Genomic DNA, 23332 nt, shown 5'->3' on the forward strand with positions numbered 1-23332 from the left:
AGTATGAAGCGTAACTTCAGGGCACAAAAGCACTAAACACATGAGCCAATACTATTACTACTTATATAAGAAGGATGCTGGTGCACAGGAGAAACAGTAAGCGCTAATCACCACCCAGTTCCAACTCATATTCATGTGCAGTGAAAAGGAATTAAAATGGTGCCAGACAGCATTACCAGCCCCCCCCCCCCCCCCCCCTCCCACTTCCTCTGCTTCTGCACCACTCAGATGCCAAGGGTTCAAGTCCTGATGATTTTCCAAGGGTTGGTTATGGACTCTTGATCAGGTGCTGCTTGATGGGATGGAGATGCTCTCCTTTCTGATGCTCTCCACCAAGTATCAGTGCTGGACGGGAGCTCCTACATCAGGCGAAAACCCTAGAGCTTCCTAAAAGGCAATTGCATCTGCAAAGGCCAGTGCCCACTGTGCCAAGTACTCGGGAATACCTCTACACCCAGTCCCACAACTAGATAAGACTGACTGTGGGAGGGCTGGGAGCTACTGAACACTGGGGACACACGTCTACTTTTGAGCCAAATGATAAGCCTTCCTCTAAGGCAAGAGGCAATACTCCTTGGTTCCAGGCAAGTGTGAAGACCTGCATCAAATCCAGCAGGAATTGTTTCCCTCTAGATGGTACCAAGAGGGTCAGTACCCCAGAGGAGTTCAGGGCAATACGCACACTTCTGCACACTAATTTTGCTGATTCTTCCACCGCCAGTAACAGCAGTATTGAAAAGGCCAGCAATTCCCCGGTTGCAAACAAACACTTATGGGATAGACAGGACCACAATCCTGCTACTGTCACATTGCCCCTCTGGTGCCAAAAGTTGACCAGACTCAATGGGCCTGCATACAGGAAGGAATCAAAGGTGCCTCCTCCAGAATGGGTGCAGTGTACTCTACTGTACTCCCTGGGCCTAGCTTTCTTCAGCATCAGGAAGTGCTCCCTCTCAGCCAGCTGCTTATGTTTATTCTTTGAAACCAGCGAAGGCATACACTGCCAAGAGATTCTCAGAACAGAAGCTCTCCACAACAACGCCAAGGTACTCGTTACCAAATTCACCCAGCTTTGGCTCTGAGGAGGATCGGAGGAGTGCATCCAATGGATGAACCGGCCTCCCAGTTCTTTGCACAAAGCCTGAACTGTTGACAGAGCTGGCAAAGATATGTGATATGAGTCTCTCATAGGCACTTCTGAAAATAGAGTGTTGATTGCACTGACATGCCACAGGAGACACAGGGCTAAAAGCCCTGAGACCAAGGCACACCCCAGGACCACAAGCAAATTCATCATAGCTTGAGGTAATTAAGTCCTGTTTCAGTATCTTTATTTGAAAGGGATTTAAACAATCTCTTTCCTCCTCTCCCTCCCTGAAAAGAGTGTTCCTGTTAATTACAAACACCTGAGATGACCAGTAAAGAATTCATTTTCCCAATTCTCTGTGCACATTTGAAAGCATTATAGTAACTTCTCCCTTGCTAAGAAGGCTCTTAATACAACTGTGAGCAGAGAAGTCCTCAAGAGGTTTTCAGTGGAACATTAAAGTAAGTTCTAGGACTATTATTTAGAGAGTGTTCTCTAAGAAAGTGAATTTTTGATGTTTTGTGTTAACAAAAATGTTGAAATGACAGTGACTACACTATTAAAATTGTTTGTTCAAAGATGTTTAACTTATTAAAATTATTTACTTACCACTTTTCCTGCTTGATGAATCTTTTCTGCTTGTACAACTCTTCCTGTAAAGGACAGTAAATTTGAATCGAAACTCAAACCCCAGTCACGAAGTTCCTTCTGAACATTATCATCCCTGTTTAAAGTTAAAAAACATATTATAAAGCCATTAATCACCTAGCAGAAATTCAGGATTTCTGGCTAAACTGTAAAGTGTTACATACTTGAAGGGAAAAATTTTTCCAGCAAAGAGTTAAAGTGACAATATTCTCCAGTAAAAGATGACAGGAGGTTAAAAATGTCCATTAAGTCATTACCAAAATGAAACTTCAGTCAAAACAAAACCCTTCATTCCTAAAGAACCAGAAGTTTTAAAATAACTTACTTTTGAATGTAGTCAATGAGTCTTCCAACTTCATGCTGCCTTTGCTCGGGTGTCAGTCTTGTATGAACAGCCAAGTCTTTCATCACACTAAAATCACTACGCATCTTATCTGTCAATCCTAAGATTTGCAAAATTCTTTTAATGAAGGTTTCTCTTCACTTTATTTTGAACATAGAGCCATGGGGGAAAAAAATTCAATGAAACACAGAGCAAGGAGACAGCTACTATCCCATCTTCGAGAAGACTGAAGATATGTTGTGCACTCAGTAACACATATCAAAAAGCATGGGGAATACTATTAATTTTATAGTATTTTTTATATGCCACCAAGAATCTAAAACAACATTTTGCTCACCGCAGCCACCTCAGGTAAAAGACTGCACTGGGCCACCTAAACCACAAATCTAATTTTTTTAAATAAACACATGTAAGACAGAAGCATTGAGACCACTAAGAAAGGGTGAGCAAATTCTACTCTACAGCCTTAGTAAGAAATCAGCAGACCCTGGTCCTTGGTCAACAGCAGGTGTGACTGTGAACCTGGGACCCTAGGGGCTAAACCCCATGAGCCTCAACCGCATGAGCTAAAAGTTGTACAGCAGACTTCACTTTTCCTTTCTCAGTGGTCTCAGTTCCTCTGTACTACACATGCAGAAAATCTTGCATGAGCCCCATCTGCACAGCACTGAAGAAACCACCACCTTTCACTGACTCAAAGCGAAGAAGTAAATTTTAAACCAACACTATGCAAAACAACGTAAAAGAAAAGAGTTACCTGGCATTCTTCAATATGTGCTGTTCATGTCCATTCAACACAAGCATACGGGCTTGCCACATGCACCAATGCTAGAAGATTTTCCCTCAGCAGTACCCGTTTGGGACTGGCATCATACACGACATTGCCAGACACCTTCCCCATGCAGATCCTTCTTGCCAGAAACTAGAGAGAGGAAGGAGGACGGGGTGTTAAAGGGACATGTGCAACACATCTCAAAGAACACCAGTTATTGAACAGGTGTCTCTTCTTCAAGTGCTTGCTCATGTCCCTTCAAAGCAGGTGATTCCAACAGATATCTGTGGAAGTGGGTAGGAGTTTAAGAATATGCTGAAAGCAACAGAAGTTCTGCAGAACCCAGTGTCATCTCTGATGCAGGTGGTAATCCACTTGGAGATCTTCTGAGAGATTACAGGAAAGCCCTTCATTCACTCAGCAGAGGCCACAAACACAGATAACTTACGAAAAGGCTTTGTCTGCTCCAAGTACAAGGCAAATGCCCTCCTGATATGCAACACATGGCAGTGCCTCTCCTCGTTGGTCTTATGTGGTTTGGGGAAAAAGACCAGGAGGAAGACATCCTGACTCATGGGGAAAGCAGAGACCACCTTGGGCAGGAAGGCCAGGTGGGGCCAGAGTTCCACCTTGCTTTTGAAGACAATATCAGAGGGTTCCAATGTCAAGGCCTGGAGCTCAGACATCTCCTCACAAACGTAATTGCCACCAAGTCTACCTTGGAAGAGAAAAAGAGAAGGAACAGGACAGCAATGGCAGAATGGGAGCCCCTGTCAGCACGAGGTTAAGGTCCCATTGGAGCACAGGGGATCAAACCTGTGGGAAGAGCCTTTCAAGGTCCTTCAAAGAACTTCATTGTCATGTCCTGAGAAAACACTTAATGACCTTGAATTGGTGAATGGAAGGCTGAGATCTCAGATGGATCATTTGCACAGGACCCACAAGAGGGCTGATTCCTCTCTGAGAAGTCCACACTGAGAACTAGGTCCATTCTGCTAAGTAGGTGTGTCTGGTGGATGGCTTTCAGCTTTCTAACAGAACCTGCCTCCCCGCACAGGAACAGGACTGTTCCTTGGGATTTAGCCATAGAGACTGCACTGTGAGGTGGAGCAGTACCAGGTCATGGTGTAGAAAGCTGTAATCCTGAGACAGATGGACATGATCAGTAGGGGCTGTTGGCCCAGGGGGCTCATGAGAGCCATATGAGTGCTAATGTGGCCACACTGGTGTGATGAGGATCACTCAGCCCACATCCTGCCTGATCTTCTGTAGGACCTTGCTGATCAGAGGAAAAAGGATGGAATGCATACAGAAGACCCTCCATCCAGGGGATGAAGAAAGCATATAAAAAGGAACCCTCCTCTAGACCTAGCTTGAAGAAGAACCTGCGATGTTTCATGTTCTGCCTGGTCATGATCAATTAATCCAGGGAGCGCCCCACCTGGAAAAGACCAGAAGCCACCTATGGGTGAAGAGCCCCCTCATAATGAGACAAGAACTGAGACAGTTAGCTACGGGGTTCTTGACTGCTGTGAGGTGTTCAGCCTCCAAAAGAGATTTTGATTATTACACAAATCATAGCTAGACCCCTTCCTGGCAGAGTAGTGCAAAGCAAGCCCTTCCCTGCCTCTTGATGTAAAGCACCATGGCCATATTCTCTATGAGGACTTGGACCACTCTCCTCGACAGGTGAGCGAGGCATACTTCACATGTCCTCTGCACCACTGGGCTCCATGACATTTCATATCCATGTCACCTCATCAGGGAACCACTCTCACGGCATCTGAAGCATGCCCAGGTAGACCAGAGGCATCAGATACCAACTCGACAGAGGTGTGCGCCAACAGAAAGGTTATGCCCAACATGATGTTCTCTAGCACAGTCCACTACAACAGGAATTGGAGGATCTCCGCTGGGATGGTTACTACCTGATGTAGGGGGTGCCTGGTAGGCAAATATAGTCATGCCAGCCACTGCTGTAGGGGCATATCCTGAGTCTGGTGAGACACACCAGGTTTGTACATGCCACCATACAACTCAGAATGAGGAGGCAAACTCTGCCCATGGTCAGTGATGCAGCGGAAGCCTGTCCTATGAGGGCTGCCAGGCCAGCACCTTGTACCTGTTGCAAAGCAGTGATGCCCCAACAGAAGTCAAATCCAGCATCACTCCAATGAATTCAATCCTCTGCACCAGGACTAACATGGACTTTTTCTTCCCCATGTATAGTAAACCCTCGATTTAACAGACTACTGATGGGGAGAGGTGTCCATTAAACCCCAAAGTCCCAACCAGGCTCCACTAACCCCAGTCCACCCCCCCGCCCCAATAAATAAATAAATAAATAAAAATGCCTACAACTCCTCACCAAAGCCACCATTGCTGGAGCCGCTGTCACCACTGGAGCCACCACGTGTTTCTCCCATGAGGGGTGGGGCACGTATGCGAGTGCCATCTGACTGCCTGTGTGCCCCACCTCTGATGGGAGGAGCATGTGGTGGCTCCAGCAGTGGCGATCCAGGAAGCAGTGGAGGGTTCAGCTGCAGTGGACCGCAGCAGCTGGAAGCAACACTCTCTCCAACCACAACTCTGGCAAGTCGTCTTACTTGTGGTGGGGGGAGGGGTTGGAGGATGGGATTTAAGATTTTACGGGCACCAATTTAGCGGACTTTGGGACCAATGGCGGGGGGAGGGGGCTGGCAGACGTCTGTTGTTCCCAAAGTCTGCTAAACGGGGCTCTGTAAAATTGAGGGTTTACTGTACTAGGTGGTCTACACACTGGCATGCAATTAGCAAAAGAGCAACATCCTCCCATTCCTTTGACTTCAGAGCCACACTCGATGAGCCAGTCATTGAGATAGAGATAAACCCGGATGCTGGGGTGCCTCAGGTAAGATACTACAAACAGCACACACATTGTGAACACCCTTGGGCCTGTAGCCAAACCAAAAGGGGGGACGGGGGACCATGAGTTGAATATGGTTCACATCTACAGTGAAGAGAAGAAAGTATCTGTACCCTTTGAAGATTGCAATGTGTAAATACGCATCCTTGAGGCTGAGGGTGGTCTACCAATCCCCTAGCTACAGGATGTGGATGAGAGAAGAGAAGACGACCCTGTGGAACTCAGGACTCACTAGGTAGCAATTCAGTTCTCAAAGGTCCAAAATGGGGCAACAGTCCTGCTTGGCTTTCAGGATTAGAAAGTAACAGGAGTAGAAACCTTGGTTTCTGTAGTGGGGCACAGTGAAGAAGACTGAGAGGAGGATTGCAACTGCCTACTCAGCCTCCTCTTGTAAGGCTTACACTTCCCCTGAGTTGAGTCCTGTCTGGTGCACTCCAAACTAAGGCACTAGTTAGCACAGAGACCAAATACTTGCCCTGTGGAGCAGGTGCAGACTCCATGCCTTGGGTCAAATAACTCTGTCCTTTATAATCAGAGATTGAAAGGAGCAACAGATCTGGCACTTCTCACTAAAGCGAGACTCTCTTATGCACCAAAGGCAACCGTCGTGCAGGTCATTGACTGGCACAGGCCGCCTTCTGGCAGTTAGCACAGGTTCAAAGCCAGGGGAACAGGGCATGCCCAAGTCCAGAAGCTACACCCCTAAAAGGAACTAACACCTCTGCTAAGCACTACTAACACCAGGAGGGAAAACTATTTCCAGTTGAAAGAACTGGTATCAGCAATACAAAGACCATAGAAAACACTGAAGCAAGCAATCCCAAGCAACATCACTGGCAGCAAGAAGGAACTGAAGGAGTTGGGCAGCAAGCTATAGAACATGGTGTGTGTCACTTCCGGGGCACTGGAGCCAATCCCAACCCCTTATGGACACTGCTCAGGGAAAATCTTCCAGCACCAGTGCATGTGATGAGTGCTCACACCCTGAATGGTCATGACTAAGTGCCCAAAGAAGAAATGGCCGTCTTTGGGGCTTCCAAATCTCTACTAGAGATTTTAAAACTGAACTGTAAATAACTGCTGTACAAGCAGGAAGACTATGTAGCTCTCACACAATTGGCTCTGTGCTGTTAAGAAGAGAAGTGAAATTTTGATAGTCGGTAACATCTTATTTGATTAATCTAGAGTGTATATTCAAATCGTGTTTGCTTTTTGGCACTGCTGTTTTATTTTTTACTTAAGATATTCCTCTTCTGTCCAATCATTAATTGGAAAGCCTGAAGTTACAGGAAGAAGGGAGGCTTAACTACAGAGCGGTATGAATGTTTTAATTTTGTGGCATTAAGGAATTACACACTATTGTAAATATTTAACTAAATTTTAAAGATACAAAATAAATGAAGTTATATCATTTATTGGACCAACTTCTGTTGGTGAGACATGTGCTTTTGAACTTACACAGACCTTCAGACAAGAGCTGTGAAAGCATAAACCTAGGGCCAGCAACCCCGGCATAGGTGTCAAGAGTGGCAGATGAACCGATTTTCATGGGCACACAAAGTGGGAACTCAGCCCCATCCCAGCTCTCCCATGCAGCCAGGAGCTTGCTCAAAGCCATGCTGCCTGTGGATTAATAAAAGACCAGCTAATGCTGCCAACCACCACCTAAATGGTAACGTTCTGCATCTTGCTTCATTAATTAAGCTGTTGTCAGACTATTAGTGGCTTGAAAATGTATCATAGGCACTTGGACCGTAAAGAGAGGTCCAAAGGTCAAGCTGTCATCAATCTACCACACCATATCAGGAGAAAGATGTTTAATATAATTTGCACAACAGACACTTCTGTATAGAGAAGATGCAATACCTGTGAGGTAGCACAGCTCAGGAATGAGTACTGCAGGTCCTGGCATGACACCTCCTGGCCCTCTCCTCCTCTTAGGCTGACTGACCAAAACTGGTTGATTCAAGTCAGTGATTTCTTGGTTGTATTGCTGCACAGAAATCACATAGTACGTCAGTACTACAAGAGACTAATGGGGGCTAGACTCAATGACCTCCTGAGGTCCCTTCCAGCCCTAAGTTTCTATGACCATTCTGCAAAACATCCAGACATTGATAAGTAAAGACAACAGTATCTTTAGTTTCAAAACAAGCCAGATACTCAGATCTATTAAAAGTTTTCTCCATACAATTACTGGTAGGGAATTAATCTATAATTAAGGAGCACGCTATATTTGGAAATACATTCCCCAGAGTACTACTATGCTGGAAATGAGCCTTCTCCCAGACCTGCACCAGTTCAACCAGACAAAGAGCAAGAAACTGTGCTTAAGATGGGTACCCTGCAAAATAAAACTTAAGTCACCTATTATCAACAACATAGTAAGGCTCACATTGACACAATATTAAATGTATTAACTCAAGTAAACTGCTATGGTTCTTCCCTTCTTTGGCTTCAAAGACTAGCAAAATAGTTTATTAGGTGAGCTTTCGTGGGACAGACCCACTTCTTCAGACCATAACCAGACCAGAACAGACTCAACATTTAAGGCACAGAGAACCAAAAACAGTAAGCAAGGAGGACAAATCAGAAAAAGATAATCAAGGTGAGCAAATCAGAGAGTGGAGGGGTGGGGGGTGGGGGAAGGTCAAGAATTAGACTGAGCCAAGTATGCAGACGAGCCCCTACAGTGACTCAAAGTTCCCATCACAATTTAAACCATGTGTTAACGTGCCGAATTTGAATATAAAAGCCAGCTTTTTTATATTTTATATTTTAATTTGGCCTAAATCTTGAAAGGGCCTACTCAAGATAGATATTCCAACAATAAGCAAGCATCTTTTCTAGTCCCTGCATCCTTTTGCATTGCTGGAGAATCTCAATATCCAATACTAACAGAGAGGTCGCCGTGGTAGTCTGTACTCCAACAAAACAGCAGAAAGGTAGCACTTTAAAGACCAACAAAATTTTTTATTTGCTGATGAGCTTTCATGGGACAGACCCACTTCATTTGATCAATCTCATTTCCAATATAGACTGACATTTGTAAGTACAAAGGACCAAAAAAAAAATTGCAATTAGAAACTGAGAGAAGTCTGAAGGGTGCAGGGGATGTTAATTGTCCTGCTTGAGATGCCTGATGCTCGTAATTAAATACCCATCCTGCTTCCTCCTGCGTCAGTTTTTATTGCAATTTTTTTTTTTGGTCCTCTGTACTTATGTCAATCTGCACTGGAAATGAGATTGACCTGATGAAGTGGATACGTCCCACGAAAGCTCATCACCGAATAAATTGTTTTGTTAGTCTTTAAAGGGCTACATTTCTGTTTTGTTTTCTCAATATCCAATGTTCAAGCCAGTCCATGTCAAATCAAAGTATCTGTCAGGAAAAAGTGCAAAATGTCACAAAGAAACAGGTAAACCACAAAATTGCATAATGCATTCTTGAACCCTAAAAGCAGAAGCATTCTGCACTAGAATAGGCAAAAGTGTCATTCTACTCAAAATTCAATTCCACTACAACAGACAGAAAGGAAATGTCTTTTGGAGAGCTGAAAAGCACATTTTGCCCTTCTTGCCCTTAAGGAAGGTTACTTATGCTGCATGAAGTTTGGTTCTTAGAGAGACGTTGTCTATGTATTCCACTGCCTCGTACCATTATAGGCGATTAGATTCTTTCGAACGGCAGTGTCTATTGGACCTGTGTCTGCACCCAACTCCCTGTGCCCTGAACCCCCACAGAAGAAGTACGCCTAACGGTCACTGAGATCCTTCAGTGATTAACTGCCTTGTGGGTTATCCTGGGAAGGAGCAAGGCTAAGGGAGTAAACCCTGACAGAAAATCCGGAGGGGAGTCCTAAGGCAGTTCTGTGCCAACTTCTGGCACTGACCCGGCAACTACTGCAGTTGAGCTGGTACCAGACGTAGAGGTTATCCTCTCCTTTGGACTATATCAGTAAAGCCAAGAAGGGGACACTGGCATCTGGGCAGCCCAGGGTCCCCAAAATATTGCCCAGGCTCATGCCTGGAGAGGTACTCCAGCATCGCTTAACAGCGCTGAACCAACAAGGGAGGTAACACATACCAGTTATAAGCTCTTGCTCAATTGGCATAGAGAACGAGCGCCAGTGGTTGCCTTCGATGGTGGGAGAGACCACCACATCTAACTGGACAGTCACCTCCCACCTCAAGCTGGGCAGCCCCCAGCCAGAAGGGTACTGTCCTGCCACAGTTCACCTGCCTCACTGGGTGTGTGAGGCTTAAGGTTCCCAAACCTGATAAGTGACTGAAATTTGAGCACCAGGCAAACCAATAAGAAAAATCAACAAGAAAAGGAAACCATCAAAGTTTTAAGCTTGCTTTGCTGGAATGTGTGGACCATGCTGACCGGTTTGACTGAAGATCTTCAGGACATCAGCGACACCCGAAAGACCGCTGTCATCAACAAGGAACTGAAGAGGCTCCAAGCTGACACTTCTGCTCTGCAAGAGACGCGACTCGCAGATTCAGGATCTCTAAAGGAAAAGGACTACACCTTTTTCTGGCAGGGTAAAGCCCAAGATGAACCCAGGGAGCATGGTGTTGGCTTTTCCATCAGAAACACCCTTCTACAAATGGTGGAATTAGTCAAGGGCGGATCAGAACGACTCCCTTCACGTCATACTTCAAACTTGCACCTGTCCTGTCCATCTGATCAGCGCTTACGCTCCAACCCTGTACGCCACACCAGAAGTAAAAGACAAGTTCTATGACATGTTTAGTGCTGCCACAGCACAAATACATGCTCGTGAACAACTGTACATTTTTAGGTGACTTCAATGCGAGAGTTGGAGCCGATCATGACTCTCGGCCTTCCTGCTTAGGCCACATTGGTGTGGGAAAATTGAATGAAAATGGACAGCGTCTTCTCGAACTTTGCACGTACCACAATCTGTGCAACAAACACATTTTTCCAAACCAAGCCACAGCACAGAGTGTCATGAAGACACCCACGCTCAAAACACTGGCATCAACTAGACGTGGTCATCACTAGATGTGATGACCTCAAAAACGTCCTTCTGACACGCAGCTATCATAGTGCTGACTGCGATACAGATTGCTTGCTAGTTTGCCCCAAACTCAAGGTGAGACCCAAGAAGCTGTACCACTCTAAACCAACTGGAAGGCCCCACATTGATGCCAGAAAGACAGCAGACTCAGAGAGAGCCGAAACGTTCAGAGAGACCCTTGAGGAGAATCTGCGCAGCAGCCCTGGTGGTGCCGATGTGACATCCAGACGGCAGCAGCTGAGGGATACAATGTACAACATGGCCTTGCCGATGTTTGGAAGAAGAGCTAGGAACACAAATGACTGGTTCAAAGCTAACTCCAATGAGATGATTCCAGCCATCGAAAAAAAGCGCGTTGCACTCCTGAAGTACAAACGCTCACCGAGCCAGAGTACCCTACAAGCACTCAGAGCAGCCAGAAAAACACAGCACAGTAGACAGCCAGGCACTGTGCCAACAACTACTGGCTCGAGCTATGCAGCAGCATCCAGACCAGTGCTGACTCTGGTAATCTCATGGGAATGTATGAGGGCATCAAGCAGGCATTAGGACCCACCCAGAACAAGATGGCACCTCTGAAATCCAAATCTGGTGAAGTCATCACTGACAAAGCCAAACAGATGGAGTGCTGGGTCGAGCACTACTCCGAGCTGTATTCATGAAAGAACATTGTGGTTGATACAGCTGATGACCTCCTACCAGTAATAGACAAACTAGATCAGGAAACAACTGTGGACAAACTGAAGAAAGCCATTGACAGCACTGAGGTAGGAAAGGCCCCAGGCCAGGATGGTATACCACCAGAGGTAATCAAGTGTGCCACGGACACCCTCCTGGAACCCCTACATGAGCTACTGTGCCTGTGCTGGAGAAAGGGAGAGGTTCCACAGGACATGTGCAACACTAACATTGTAACCTTGTATGAGAAAAAAGGAGACAGAAGCGACTGCAACAATTACCGTGGAATCTCCCTCCTAAGCATCACTGGTAAACTGTTCACTCACGTCATCCTCAGCAGACTACAGAAGATTGCTGAGAGGGTGTATCCTGAATCACAGTGCGGATTTCGTGCAGAGAGATCTACCATTGACATGGTCTTCTCTCTGAGGCAGCTGCAGGAGAAATGCAGGGAGCAGAGGAAGCCACTCTATATTGCCTTCATCAACCTGATCAAGGCCTTCGACTTGTGGATCAGTTTGAACTGTCCATCCCTGCTGACCAAGATAGGCTGCCCAACATGGTTACTCAAGATGATCCAGTCTTCCCACGAAGACATGAGAGGAACCATCCAATATGATGGCACATTATCAGATGTTTTCAGCATCAGGAGCGGTGTCAAACAAGGATGAGTCCTTGCTCCGACACTGTTCAGGATCTTCTTCGCTTTCCTCCCGAAGCACGCCTTTGGATCTTCAACAGAGGGCATCTTTTTGCACACAAGATCTAACGGGAAACTGTTTAATCTTGCAAGGCTGAAAGCTAAATCTAAGGTGCAGGAAGTACTCAGAGATATGTTGTTCACAGATGACGCTGCTGTAGTGTCACACACAGAAGACCAGCTTCAGAAACTGCTGGATCAGTTCTCCAAAGCATGCAAAGACTTCGGGCTTTCCAACAGCCTAAAGACGACAAACGTACTTGGTCAGCATGTTGCTGAGCGTCCATCAATCAGCACTGACAACTACACGTTAGTGGTCATCCACAAGTTCATTTACCTCAGATCCACCATCACTAACACCCTGTCACTGGAGACTGAGCTAAGTAGGAGGATCAGAAAAGCAGCCACAACTCTGTCCAGACTCAGCAAGAGAGTGTGAAATAACATCAAGTTGTACACCCACACCAAAATGCAAGTCTACAGAGCCTGCATCCTCAGCACCCTCCTTTACGGCAGTGAGTCTTGGACCCTGTACGCCTGAATGTCTTGCACTTGCACTGCCTCAGGCGCATCCTTGGAATATCGTGGAAGGACAGAGTGTCCAACACCGCTGTCCTTGAACAAGCTGGAATCCCAACCATGCACACCCTCCTCAGGCAGCAGCGGCTCCGCTGGCTTGGCCACGTCCACAGGATGAATGATGGAAGGATCCCAAAAGACACCCTGTACGGCAAGCTAGCCTCTGGCAAAAGACCTCCTGGATGCCCCCAATTGCGCTACAAAGATGTTTGCAAGAGGGACCTCAGGGACGCAGACATCGAGCCGGACAGCTGGGAGGAGCTGGCAGATGATCGCAGCAGATGGAGGCAGGAACTACACAAGGGCCTTCAGAAGGGTTAGGTGAGGATCAGACAGCTAGCAGAAGAGAAGTGAGCCCACAGAAAGCACAGTAGGGACCTGCCAGACACCCATTACACATGCAACAGATGCAGCAAGGACTGTCACTCTTGTGTGGGCCTTCACAGTCACAGTCAATGCTGCAAATGATGATTCCAAATGGAACCATGAAGGGCGCGATCCATAGTCTACATAGACTGAAGGATGCCTACTACTACTTCCTAAAGAACTCTGTAAATAGGAGAATGAATGTAGTCCATGGACTATGAATGGATAACTCAATCCAAAGAACAGCCAGTTACTGTCCCTCTAAGTAACTGTAAAATTGTATTCTTCCACTTCTGGTGCCTCACAAGCAGTGACTTCATGATCAGGTCAGCGATCTGTGTTTTAACAAATGCAGGACAGCTCTGGAAACCTCAACTAAACAGTAGCTGCCTAACATTTCAGAAATGTTAGAGGCTCTCTTGGCCTCTGACAGAATGGCCTGCAACATAAGTAAATTCAAGTATGTTAAGTTCTAACAGACACTTATTCAAGATAACCTCCAGGGAAATCTGCGCAGCGGCCCTGAGGGCGTCGATGCGACATCCAAATGGCAACATCTGAGGGATACAGTTTACAACACGGCCTCGTCAGTGTTTGGAAGAAGAGCCAGAAACACGAACAACTGGTTCGAAGCTAACTCTGATTAGATGATTCCAGTCATTGAAAAGAAGTGCACTGCACTCCTGGAGCACAAACGCTCACCAAGCCAGAGTACCCAGCAAGCACTTGGAGAGGCCAGAAGAATAGTACAGCAGACAGCCAGGTGCTGTGCCAACAACCACTGGCTCCAGCTATGCAGCAGCATTCAGACCTGTGCCGACTTTGGTAATCTCAGAGGAATGTACGAGGGTATGAAGAAGGTATTAGGACCCACCCAGAACAAGATGGCACCTCTGAAATCCAAATCTGGTGAAGTCATCGCTGACAAAGCCAAACAGATGGAGCGCTGGGTTGATCACTACTCCGAGCTGTACTCACACGAGAATGTTGTGGTTGACACAGCCCTCGATGCCGTCGAGGTCCTACCAATAATGGACGAACTGGACCAAGAGCCGACTGTGGATGAACTGAAGACAGCCATCGACAGCATTGCAGCTGGAAAGGCCCCTGGTGAGGATGGTATACCAACAGAGGTAATCAAATGTGCCGCGGACACACTCCTGGAACCCCTGGATGAGCTACTGTGCCTGTGCTGGAAAGAGGGTGAGGTTCCACAGGATATGCGTGATGCTAACATTGTAACGTTGTATAAGAACAAAGGAGACAGAAGCAACTGAAACAACTACTGTGGAATCTCCCTCCTAAGCGTCACTGGTAAACTGTTCGCTTGCGTCATCCTTGGCAGACTCCAGAAGATTGCTGAGAGGGTGTACCCCGAATCGCAGTGTGGATTCCGCGCAGAGAGGTCTACCGTTGATATGGTCTTCTCTCTAAGGCAGCTGCAGGAGAAGTGCAGGGAGCAGAGAAAGCCACTCTACATAGCCTTCATCGACTTGACCAAGGCTTTTGACTTGGTCAGCAGGGATGGTCTGTTCAAACTGCTCCACAAGATAGGCTGTCCTCCACGGTTACTGAAGATGATCCAGTCGTTCCACGAAGACATGAGAGGAACCATCCAATATGACGGCACATTATCGGATGCTTTCAGAATCAGGAGCGGCGTCAAACAAGGATGCGTGCTTGCTCCGACATTGTTCGGGATCTTCTTCGCACTCCTCCTGAAGCATGCCTTTGGATCTTCAACAGAGGGCATCTTGCTGCACACAAGATCCAATGGGAAACTGTTTAACCTTGCAAAGCTGAAAGCGAAGTCTAAGGTGCGAGAAGTCCTCATCAGAGACATGCTGTTCGCAGACAATGCTGCTGTAGTGTCTCACACAGAAGACCAGCTTCAAAAACTGCTGGATCGGTTCTCCAAAGCGTGCAAGGACTTTGGGCTTACCATCAGCCTAAAGACGACGAACGTACTCGGTCAGGATGTTGCTGAATCCCCATCAATCAGCATTGACAACTACACCTTAGAGGTTGTCCACGAGTTCGTTTACCTCGGGTCCACCATCACTAACACCCTGTTGTTGGACACTGAGCTAAATAGGAGGATCGGAAAAGCGGCCACAACTCTGTCCAGACTCAGCGAGAGAGTGTGGAATAACAACAAGCTGTACACTCACACCAAAATGCAAGTCTAGAGAGCCTGCATCCTCAGCACCCTCCTTTATGGCAGCGAGACTTGGACCCTGTATGCCCACCAGGAAAAGAGGCTGAACATCTTCCACTTGCGCTGCCTCAGGCGCATCCTTGGAATATCATGGAAGGACAGAGTGACCAACACTGTCGTCCTCGAGCAAGCTGGAATCCCAACCATGCACACCCTCCTCAGGCAGCGTCGACTCCGCTGGCTTGGCCACGTCCACAGGATGAACGATGGAAGGATTCCAACAGACATCCTGTATGGTGAGCTAGCCTCTGGCAAAAGACCTCCCGGACACCCCCAGTTGCGTTACAAAGATGTCTGCAAGAGAGACCTCAGAGAGGTAGACATCGAGCTGGACAACTGGGAAGATCTAGCAGACGACCGCAGCAGATGGAGGCAGGGGTTACACAAGGGCCTTCAGAAGGGCGAGTTGAAGATCAGACAGCTAGCAGAGGAGAAACGAGCACACAGAAAGCACAATAAGGACTTGCCAGACACCCACTACATCTGCAAGAGATGCAGCAAGGACTGTCACTCTCGTGTGGGTCTTTATAGTCACAACAGACACTGTAAATGAAGTCCTCAATTGAAACTTTAAAGGGTGCAATCCATAGTCTATGCAGACAGAAGGATGCCTACTACTACTACTACTGCTTCTTCTGAGAATACTGTGCAAGGTGGCGTTGCCATTATTGCTGCGAGTTCGCTCACCCTGCGGGGCTGACGTGATGGCGACAAGGAAGGTTGTTTTCAGGGTAAGTAGACTGAGGGGTACCGTGGCCAATGGTTCAAAGGGTGGTCCCAACACCATGTGGAGGGCCAAGTCCAAACCCCATGACGGCGATAGTGGTTTCCAAGGGGGGGTACAGGTTTACCAGCCCCTTTAGGAACCATGTCAAGTATCAGAGGGGTAGCCGTGTTAGTCTGGATCTGTAACAGCAACGAAGGGTCCCGTGGCACCTTATAGACTAACAGAGAAGTTTTGAGCATGAGCTTTCGTGAGCACAGACTCACTTCATCAGATGCATGAGCTTAGGAACCATGTGACTATAGGATGGGCGAATATGGTTGGCCCTTCCTCTTTATGTTGAAACGCTGATATAGCTGCAAGATGGACCTTTAGAGAGGATAAGGAGAGTCCATCTTGTTTTAGCTCCAGCAGGTATTCTAGAATTGCAGTTATAGGGACGCCCTGAGGAGCCAACTGCTTGGAAGAGCACCAGTAGATGAATCGTTTCCACTTCTGCGTGTAAGTCCTTCTGGTGGAAGTCCTTCGACTGGACTCCAAGACGTGTTTCACTCCCTCCGAACATGTGCTCTGTAAGGAGCTGAGCCATGGATTAGCCACACCTGTAGGTGGAGTCTTTGAGGGCGTGGGTGCACTATGGACCCTTGAGCCTGCGTGAGAAAGTCCGGCACTACCAGTAGGGGGAGTGGCGGGCGGCATGACATGTGCAGAAGCAGAGGAAACCATTGCTGTCAGTCCCAGGTTGGGACTATCAGTATTATGCATGCTCTCTCTCTTTTGGCTTTCTCTAGAACCTTGTGAATGAGTGTCATGGGAGGGAACGCATAGAGTAGAGGGGCCCTTCCATGGCACCGTGAAGGCGTCCCCCAAGGATCCCTGTCCTATGCCTGCTCTGGAGCAGTACTGAGGGCATTGTTTGTTGTTGTAAGTGGCAAACAGATAGATTTGGGGAACCCCCCATTTCTGAAAAACTTGTCAGAGCAGATCGGCACAGATCTGCCACTCGTGCGTGAGCGCAAATCGCCTGCTTAGCTGGTCCGCCTTCACGTTGTGGACACCAGGTAGGTATGAGGCTTTCAGCGTTATATTGTTAACAATGCACCAGTTCCACAACCGGACTGCCTCTGCGCATAGCGCATGGGATCTGGCCCCTCCTTGCCAGTGGATATAAAACATGGTGGTGGTGGTGTCGGTATTTATCCTGACTACTTTGCCGTGCAGGTATTTCTGAAAATGTCTGCACGCACTGAACACTGCTCTGAGTTCTAGTATGTTTATGCACAATGTCTTTTCCGTGGGGGACCATAGCCCCTGAGTTACTTTGTTGCCAATATGCACTCCCCATCCTATGTGGGATGCGTCTGTTGTAAGAAAAATCACTATTTGTGGTTGGTGGAAGGGTACCCCTACTAGTAAGTTCTTGGGATCTGCCCACCATGCCAGTGACCTGCGCACTTCCGCTGTGGGCAATACTGCCCTGTGGATGGTATGGACTATTGGTTTGTAAACGCTCACCAGCCTATGCTGTAGGCCCCGCCTATGCAGCCTGGCATTCTGTACCATGAACATGGTGGTCGCCATGTGCCCCAACAGTTGTAGACATGTTGGGATTGGCACTGTGGGGCTGTACGTCATCACTTGTACCAGGGATTTGATGGTGCGGAAATGGGCCTCGGGCAAGTATACTCTTAATGTAGTAGAGTCTGTGTGTGCCCCTATGAACTCTATATTCTGCGTAGGCTCAGTCTTTGATTTCGAGAGGTTGATAACTAGGCCCGAGGCGAATGTGTTTGTAGTGACGTGTATCATGCGTAGGACCTCTGCCTTTGAGGCCCCTTTCAGTAGGCGGTCGTCCAGGTACAGAGAAATGAACACACCCTGTCTGTGTAGGTAGAGCTGATACTACCGCCAACGTTTTGGCGAACACTCTGGGCGCCGAAGAGAGACCGAACAGAAGAACTCTGTATTGGAAGTGCTCCCTGCCTACTGTGAAGCGGAGGAAATGTCTGTGTGCCGGGTGAATAGTTATATGAAAATATGCGTCCTGCAAGTAGAGGGCTGCAAACCAGTCTCCATCGTCCAATGCCGTAAGTATGGAGGCAATTGTAATCATCCTGAAACGCTGTTTGCGCAGATGCCGGTTGAGGGTCCCGTAGGTCCAGGATTGGCCTCCAGCCTCCTGTCTTCTTCTCTTAGGAAGTACTGTGAGTAGAACCCTTTCCCTTGGAATTGTTCTGGAACTCTCCCCACCGCCCCTATGAACATGAGATGGTCTACCTCCTGTTTTAACCTTGTCTCATGGGAGGGGTCCCTGAAGAAGGGCTGGGTGGGCGGTTTCAGTGGAGGTAGTGATTGGAAGGGGATCATGTATCCCGTGGCTATAATCTCCAGTACCCATTTGTCTGTGGTGATGTTTTGCCATTGAGAATAGAACGGTTTGAGCCGATGATGGAACATGTGCTGGGATTGGTATTGAGGGATGGTGTTGATATTGCAGCCCTCGACATACCCGTCAAACTTGCTGTCTCAGGGCTTGCCCCGAGGGTGTGTGACCCTGCTGGGGGCCCTATACTGTTGCTGCTGGTGGTGGCGCCCTTGGTCTTAGCTCCATTGGTATTGTGTACGCTGAGGCTGATAAGCGTAGAGCCCTTGCTGTGGGTAAAATTTCTTCCTTCTGTATGGAGGAGTATGTATGCCCAAGGTCCTAAGCGTGGTTCTCGAGTCCTTGCTAGAGTGTAGGACCAAGTCAGTTGAATCTGCAAATAACTTCTGTTTATCAAATGGAAGGTCCATGATTTTTGTTTGCAGATCTCTGGGAATGCCGGACGTCTGGAGCCACGATTCCCTACGCATTACCACTGCTGTGGCTGTGCAGCGTGCTGCCGTGTCTGCCACGTCCAGGGCAATCTGGACTCCTGTTCGTGAGGCCGCATAGCCCTCTTGGATGATCGCTTTCAGCACCGGTTTCTTATCCTCTGGGAGGAAATCCATGAGGGAAGTAAGTCTGGAATAACTGTCGAAGTTGTGGTTTGACAGATGTGCTGCATAGTTTGCCATTCTGAATAGTAAGGTAGAGGAGGAATAGACCTTGCTACCGAACATGTCTAATTTCCTCACATCTTTTTCCGACCCTCCTGATTTATATTGAGGTGTCTTGGATCTCTGCTGTGATGATTCGACTACCAGTGAATTTGGTTGGGGGTGGCTAAACAGGAATTCCATGCCCTTAGCTGGAACAAAGTATTTCTTACTGCCCTCTTATTTGTGGGAGGGGTGGAGGCTGGGGTCTGCCATATGTTGGTGGCTGATTCCATAATCGCTTCATCTAGTGGGATAGCGATCTTAGATGAAGCCGGTGGTCTTAAATTTTTCAGGAGTTTATGATTTTTCTCCTGCACCTCCGCTATGTGAATGTCCTCTGTTTGTGCTACTCTCTTGAATAGTTCTTGGAATTGCCTAAGGTCATCCGGGGGGGAAATATCCCCAGGGACAGTCCCCTCATCTGGGGAGGACGAAGAGGCGTCACTATGATATACCTCCAATTCCTCCGATTCCTGGATCTCTTCATATGCTTGCCCTTCTGAGGATTCAGAGGGGAGGTTCAGGGTCTGTGGACCAACGTCCGCCTGGGAAGGCTGTGTTCTTCTCACGGAGTGAGACTGTGTGAAGGGGTGTTGGCGAGGTGTGTGGGGGGATCCACCCCTGGACCTGGACCCCCTGTGCCAGTGTTCAGTATGGTAGGGACGGCCATAACAGCAGGGGCAAGGGGCCAGTGATGGGGATCTGGACCACGATCGGAAAACGTATGCATGGGGTCTAGACGAGCGTGACCTCTGATGACGCTGAGAGTGGTGGAGATGCTCTGTGATAGTATTCATAGGGGTTCCCTACTGGAGACTGGCGAAGGCTGTCTGAGTCAGGGGGATAGTGGTTGAAGGAACAGGGATGGAGGCCTGAAGCAGGCCATTGGAGTTGCTGCCTGATGTATTTCTGGGGGAGAGCTAGGCGATAACGGCAACACGGTGGCCTCCGGGGATGGGCTGCAGTGCTGGGTTTTGGCCTTTACTTTTCCCCGTCCCTGCGAAGCAGGCGCCGCCCTCTCCCGTGCTGGGGACCTCGGTGCCGTTGTGGGTGCCACACTCGGTGCCCCCGTGCATGGCGCTGCACGGGTAGCTTCCTCCAGCACCGTTGGGTCCCGTGCCGGGTACCCCTGCTCCGGTGCCGTCAGTACCGCAGGGCTCGGTGCCGTGGGAGTCAGTGCCGCCGATTCTGGAGCCTGCGGCGCCCCCGGTGCTGACTGCTTAATGGTTGGAGGCCCCAGCGCAGCCGTGTGCGCTAGAGTCATCCCGCTTTGAGCAGCCCGCAGGTCAGAGCCCTGTGCTTCGCTCGTCCTGCTCGCACGTGTTACCGGCAAGGATTGAGCCGGAGAAAGCTTCCTTTTCTTTTGTACAGAGGAGGTTAGGGAAGCCGCCTTCGTCTTGTGCGACCCTGAGGGCCCCTCTTTATGGGGCTTCTCTGATGGTTCAGGTTGGAGGGCCTTATCATATAAAATCATTTTCAGCCTCATTTCCCTGTCCTTTCTGGCTCTGGCCATGAGCTTGGAGCAGTGAGGACACTTTTGTGGAACGTGGGTCTCCCCGAGGCAACGAATGCACTCGCTATGCCCCTCTGAGGCAGGCATGGCCTCGCGGCATGACGCACATTTCTTAAACCCCAGCGAGGACATCTCGGCCCGGGCATTTAAGTCTCTGAATGTTAATAGGGCACTTAACAGCTAATCAGTCCTGGAAAAAAGATAACGTTCGCGGCTTTTAGGATAGCAGACCGCTTAAGGCGGCCGCCCCCGTTCTTCTCTCTCCACCCCCCGCTTTTTTTTTTTTTTTTTAAACTATATCTACATTTAACGGAACAACTTTAACAATTCTAACTAAGCTATCAAACTAATAACTATTAACAAGATTAACAAAATTAACAGATAGTTTTATCTTTCTCAGGCGTTGGAGCTGGAGTGGAATCCGTCTGTAGTCGTTGGCGGTTGAGAAGGAACTGGTGGGGACCAGATCGCGCATGTGACCGAAGGCACGCGAAGGACTGGTGCGCATCGGCACATGCGCGACCCGACAGACTGCTAAAAATTTTCCAATCTGCGGCGCCGGGGCGAGCCCGACACCTACTGTGGAACACCCACGGGGACCACTCAAAGAAGAATGTTGGATAAGCTCTTGTCATTGTGAAATACCAGATACAGTAGAACATGAGTTATAAACTGACCAGACACACAACTACCTCATTTGAAACTATAAGAATGCAATCAAGAAACAGCAGAGACAAAAAACCAAAAGGGCAAATACAGCACACTATTGTGTTAAACTACTAAAAGATAAAATTGGAGCACTTTTCTTCTACAAAGTCAAAGCTGTATTAAGTCAATGCTGAGTGGTAAACTTTTGAAAGAATCTTTGATTACTATAGCTAAACATTTACCAAAAACACTTGTTGGTTTATTTTGTGCATTTCGTGAATATCTTTTTGTCCATCAGTTTCACTACATTCATGTAGCACAGAGGTAGCCATATTTGACTGTACCTTCACAAATAAGCATTCTACAGCTTGGAGATTAACAAATTTATTACGTCATGAGCTTTTGTGGGTGAAACCCACTTCCTCAGATGAAGAGAGGCCATCTAAGGAAGTGGGTTTCACCCACAAAAGCTCATGACACAAGAAATTGGTTAGCCTCTCAAGTTCTAGAAGACTGCTTTGTTATAAGCATTTATAGACAAATTATTACTGCTGGTGTGTGAAGCAGGGGGGCGGGGTGTTAACCTGTGGAGAAGGAAAAAAAGCCTTTTAAAAATCCTGTTAACTCTTTTAAAACACTTCATGGCACGCTATTTAACATGGAGGTAAACCAGATTTTTTGTATCTAGTTAACAGGGATATAGTTAGCAGATTTTTACAACAGTTAAAATTGTTAATAATGATCTGAGGTTTATGACTAAAGACACTTCTAAAATTACAAACAAACAATCAGAAACCACTTTGAAGCATGGTTATGTCAACAACTAAAGAAAGTTACCATGCACAGTCTTCTGACAAATGTTAATGAATAAGTAATAACTATCCACAGACGAACGCTCTGAAATCCAACAAAATCAAATACGGAGAATGAAAATAATTTGAGTTATTTCATACCATTTTGTAGTAGTCTACAAAGCTGATTTCTGAACCATCTGCTTTCTTAAATGTGCATTTTGGATTGGACTCCCAGTCAATATCATCAACTCTGTATGTTTTGTTGTTATACCTGAATAAAAGAATTTTAAAAAATTCTTTAGGTTTTGTAACATCACCAGCATAGTCACACATGCATGGTAACAGGCTGGGTACTACAGAGAAATGCAAAAAGTTAAAGAAAACACCTGGTAACCTACAATGTTAACAGAAAATCTGTTATTTTGTTTCTGGTAATAACTTTCATGTTCAGGTTATAATGTATACACTAGTTTCAAAAACTGTTTCCCATGTTGGAATATACAGAAAATTAAATATGTCAGAAAGCACATTGCTATATATACACAAATAATTTCAGACATTATCAACTTTGTTCAACCATTAATTTGAGAAGGGGACAAACAGCTTTTTTAGCCTCTTGCCTTCTGATAGCCATTTGTCCCCTGCAAAATATGTTATGTCACAGGAAAAAAAAGGAGGGGAAAGAAAACTAGGCTTAATATAAGGAAGGTTTCATGAGGATACCCGCTCTCATCTAGGGTCACTAAGGCTACATCTTACACAGGACACTTTTCCTGGCAAAACTGGGCTTTTGTCGGGAAAAAATATAATGCATCTACAGGCAGAATGCACTTTGTCAACAGTTCAATCAACAAAACCCAGCACATCCGTCAGCAGCATTAAATCTCTCCCCATTAAGGTACAAAGACTCTCTGGAGAGTGGTCTGTCAACAAAAGTCGTGTAGATGTTCCAGGGCCCTTCTGTCGACAGACAGAGCTTCCAGTTCACCAGGCAGCGCTGTTTGCCAAGCTTCCAATTAGCCGTTCTGTTGAGAGAGGGCTTACTGTATGAATTGGGGGGTCAGCCGCATGAGAGTGGAGTCGGGTACCCTGGATTCACGTACTCCGAGACCTTACTGCATTAGCTGATTCACCCTAGGGTCCTTAACACAATTCAAGTTTTTTGTATTTTTTGGGATAGTAAAAGGAAAAATGTACATGTTTTACAGAAATGACCGTCCTTAAA

General features: G+C 47.2%; 1 protein-coding gene across 1 annotated transcript in view; it reads right to left on the minus strand.

Moving 5' to 3' along the window:
• The window catches only part of PIWIL1 (piwi like RNA-mediated gene silencing 1), an 87146-nt gene that overhangs the window by 44632 nt on the left and 19182 nt on the right, over positions 1 to 23332 (minus strand). Inside the window, exons 8-11 of the mRNA XM_075012494.1 lie at positions 22267 to 22378; positions 7622 to 7748; positions 2061 to 2178; positions 1697 to 1811 (exon numbers count right to left, since the gene is read on the minus strand). Coding sequence (XP_074868595.1) covers positions 1697 to 1811; positions 2061 to 2178; positions 7622 to 7748; positions 22267 to 22378 — 472 coding nt within the window. The remainder of the gene's footprint in view (positions 1 to 1696; positions 1812 to 2060; positions 2179 to 7621; positions 7749 to 22266; positions 22379 to 23332) is intronic.

Source organism: Carettochelys insculpta, chromosome 18, assembly GCF_033958435.1.
Source record: "Carettochelys insculpta isolate YL-2023 chromosome 18, ASM3395843v1, whole genome shotgun sequence".
In the NCBI taxonomy this organism is placed as follows: Eukaryota; Metazoa; Chordata; order Testudines; family Carettochelyidae; genus Carettochelys; species Carettochelys insculpta.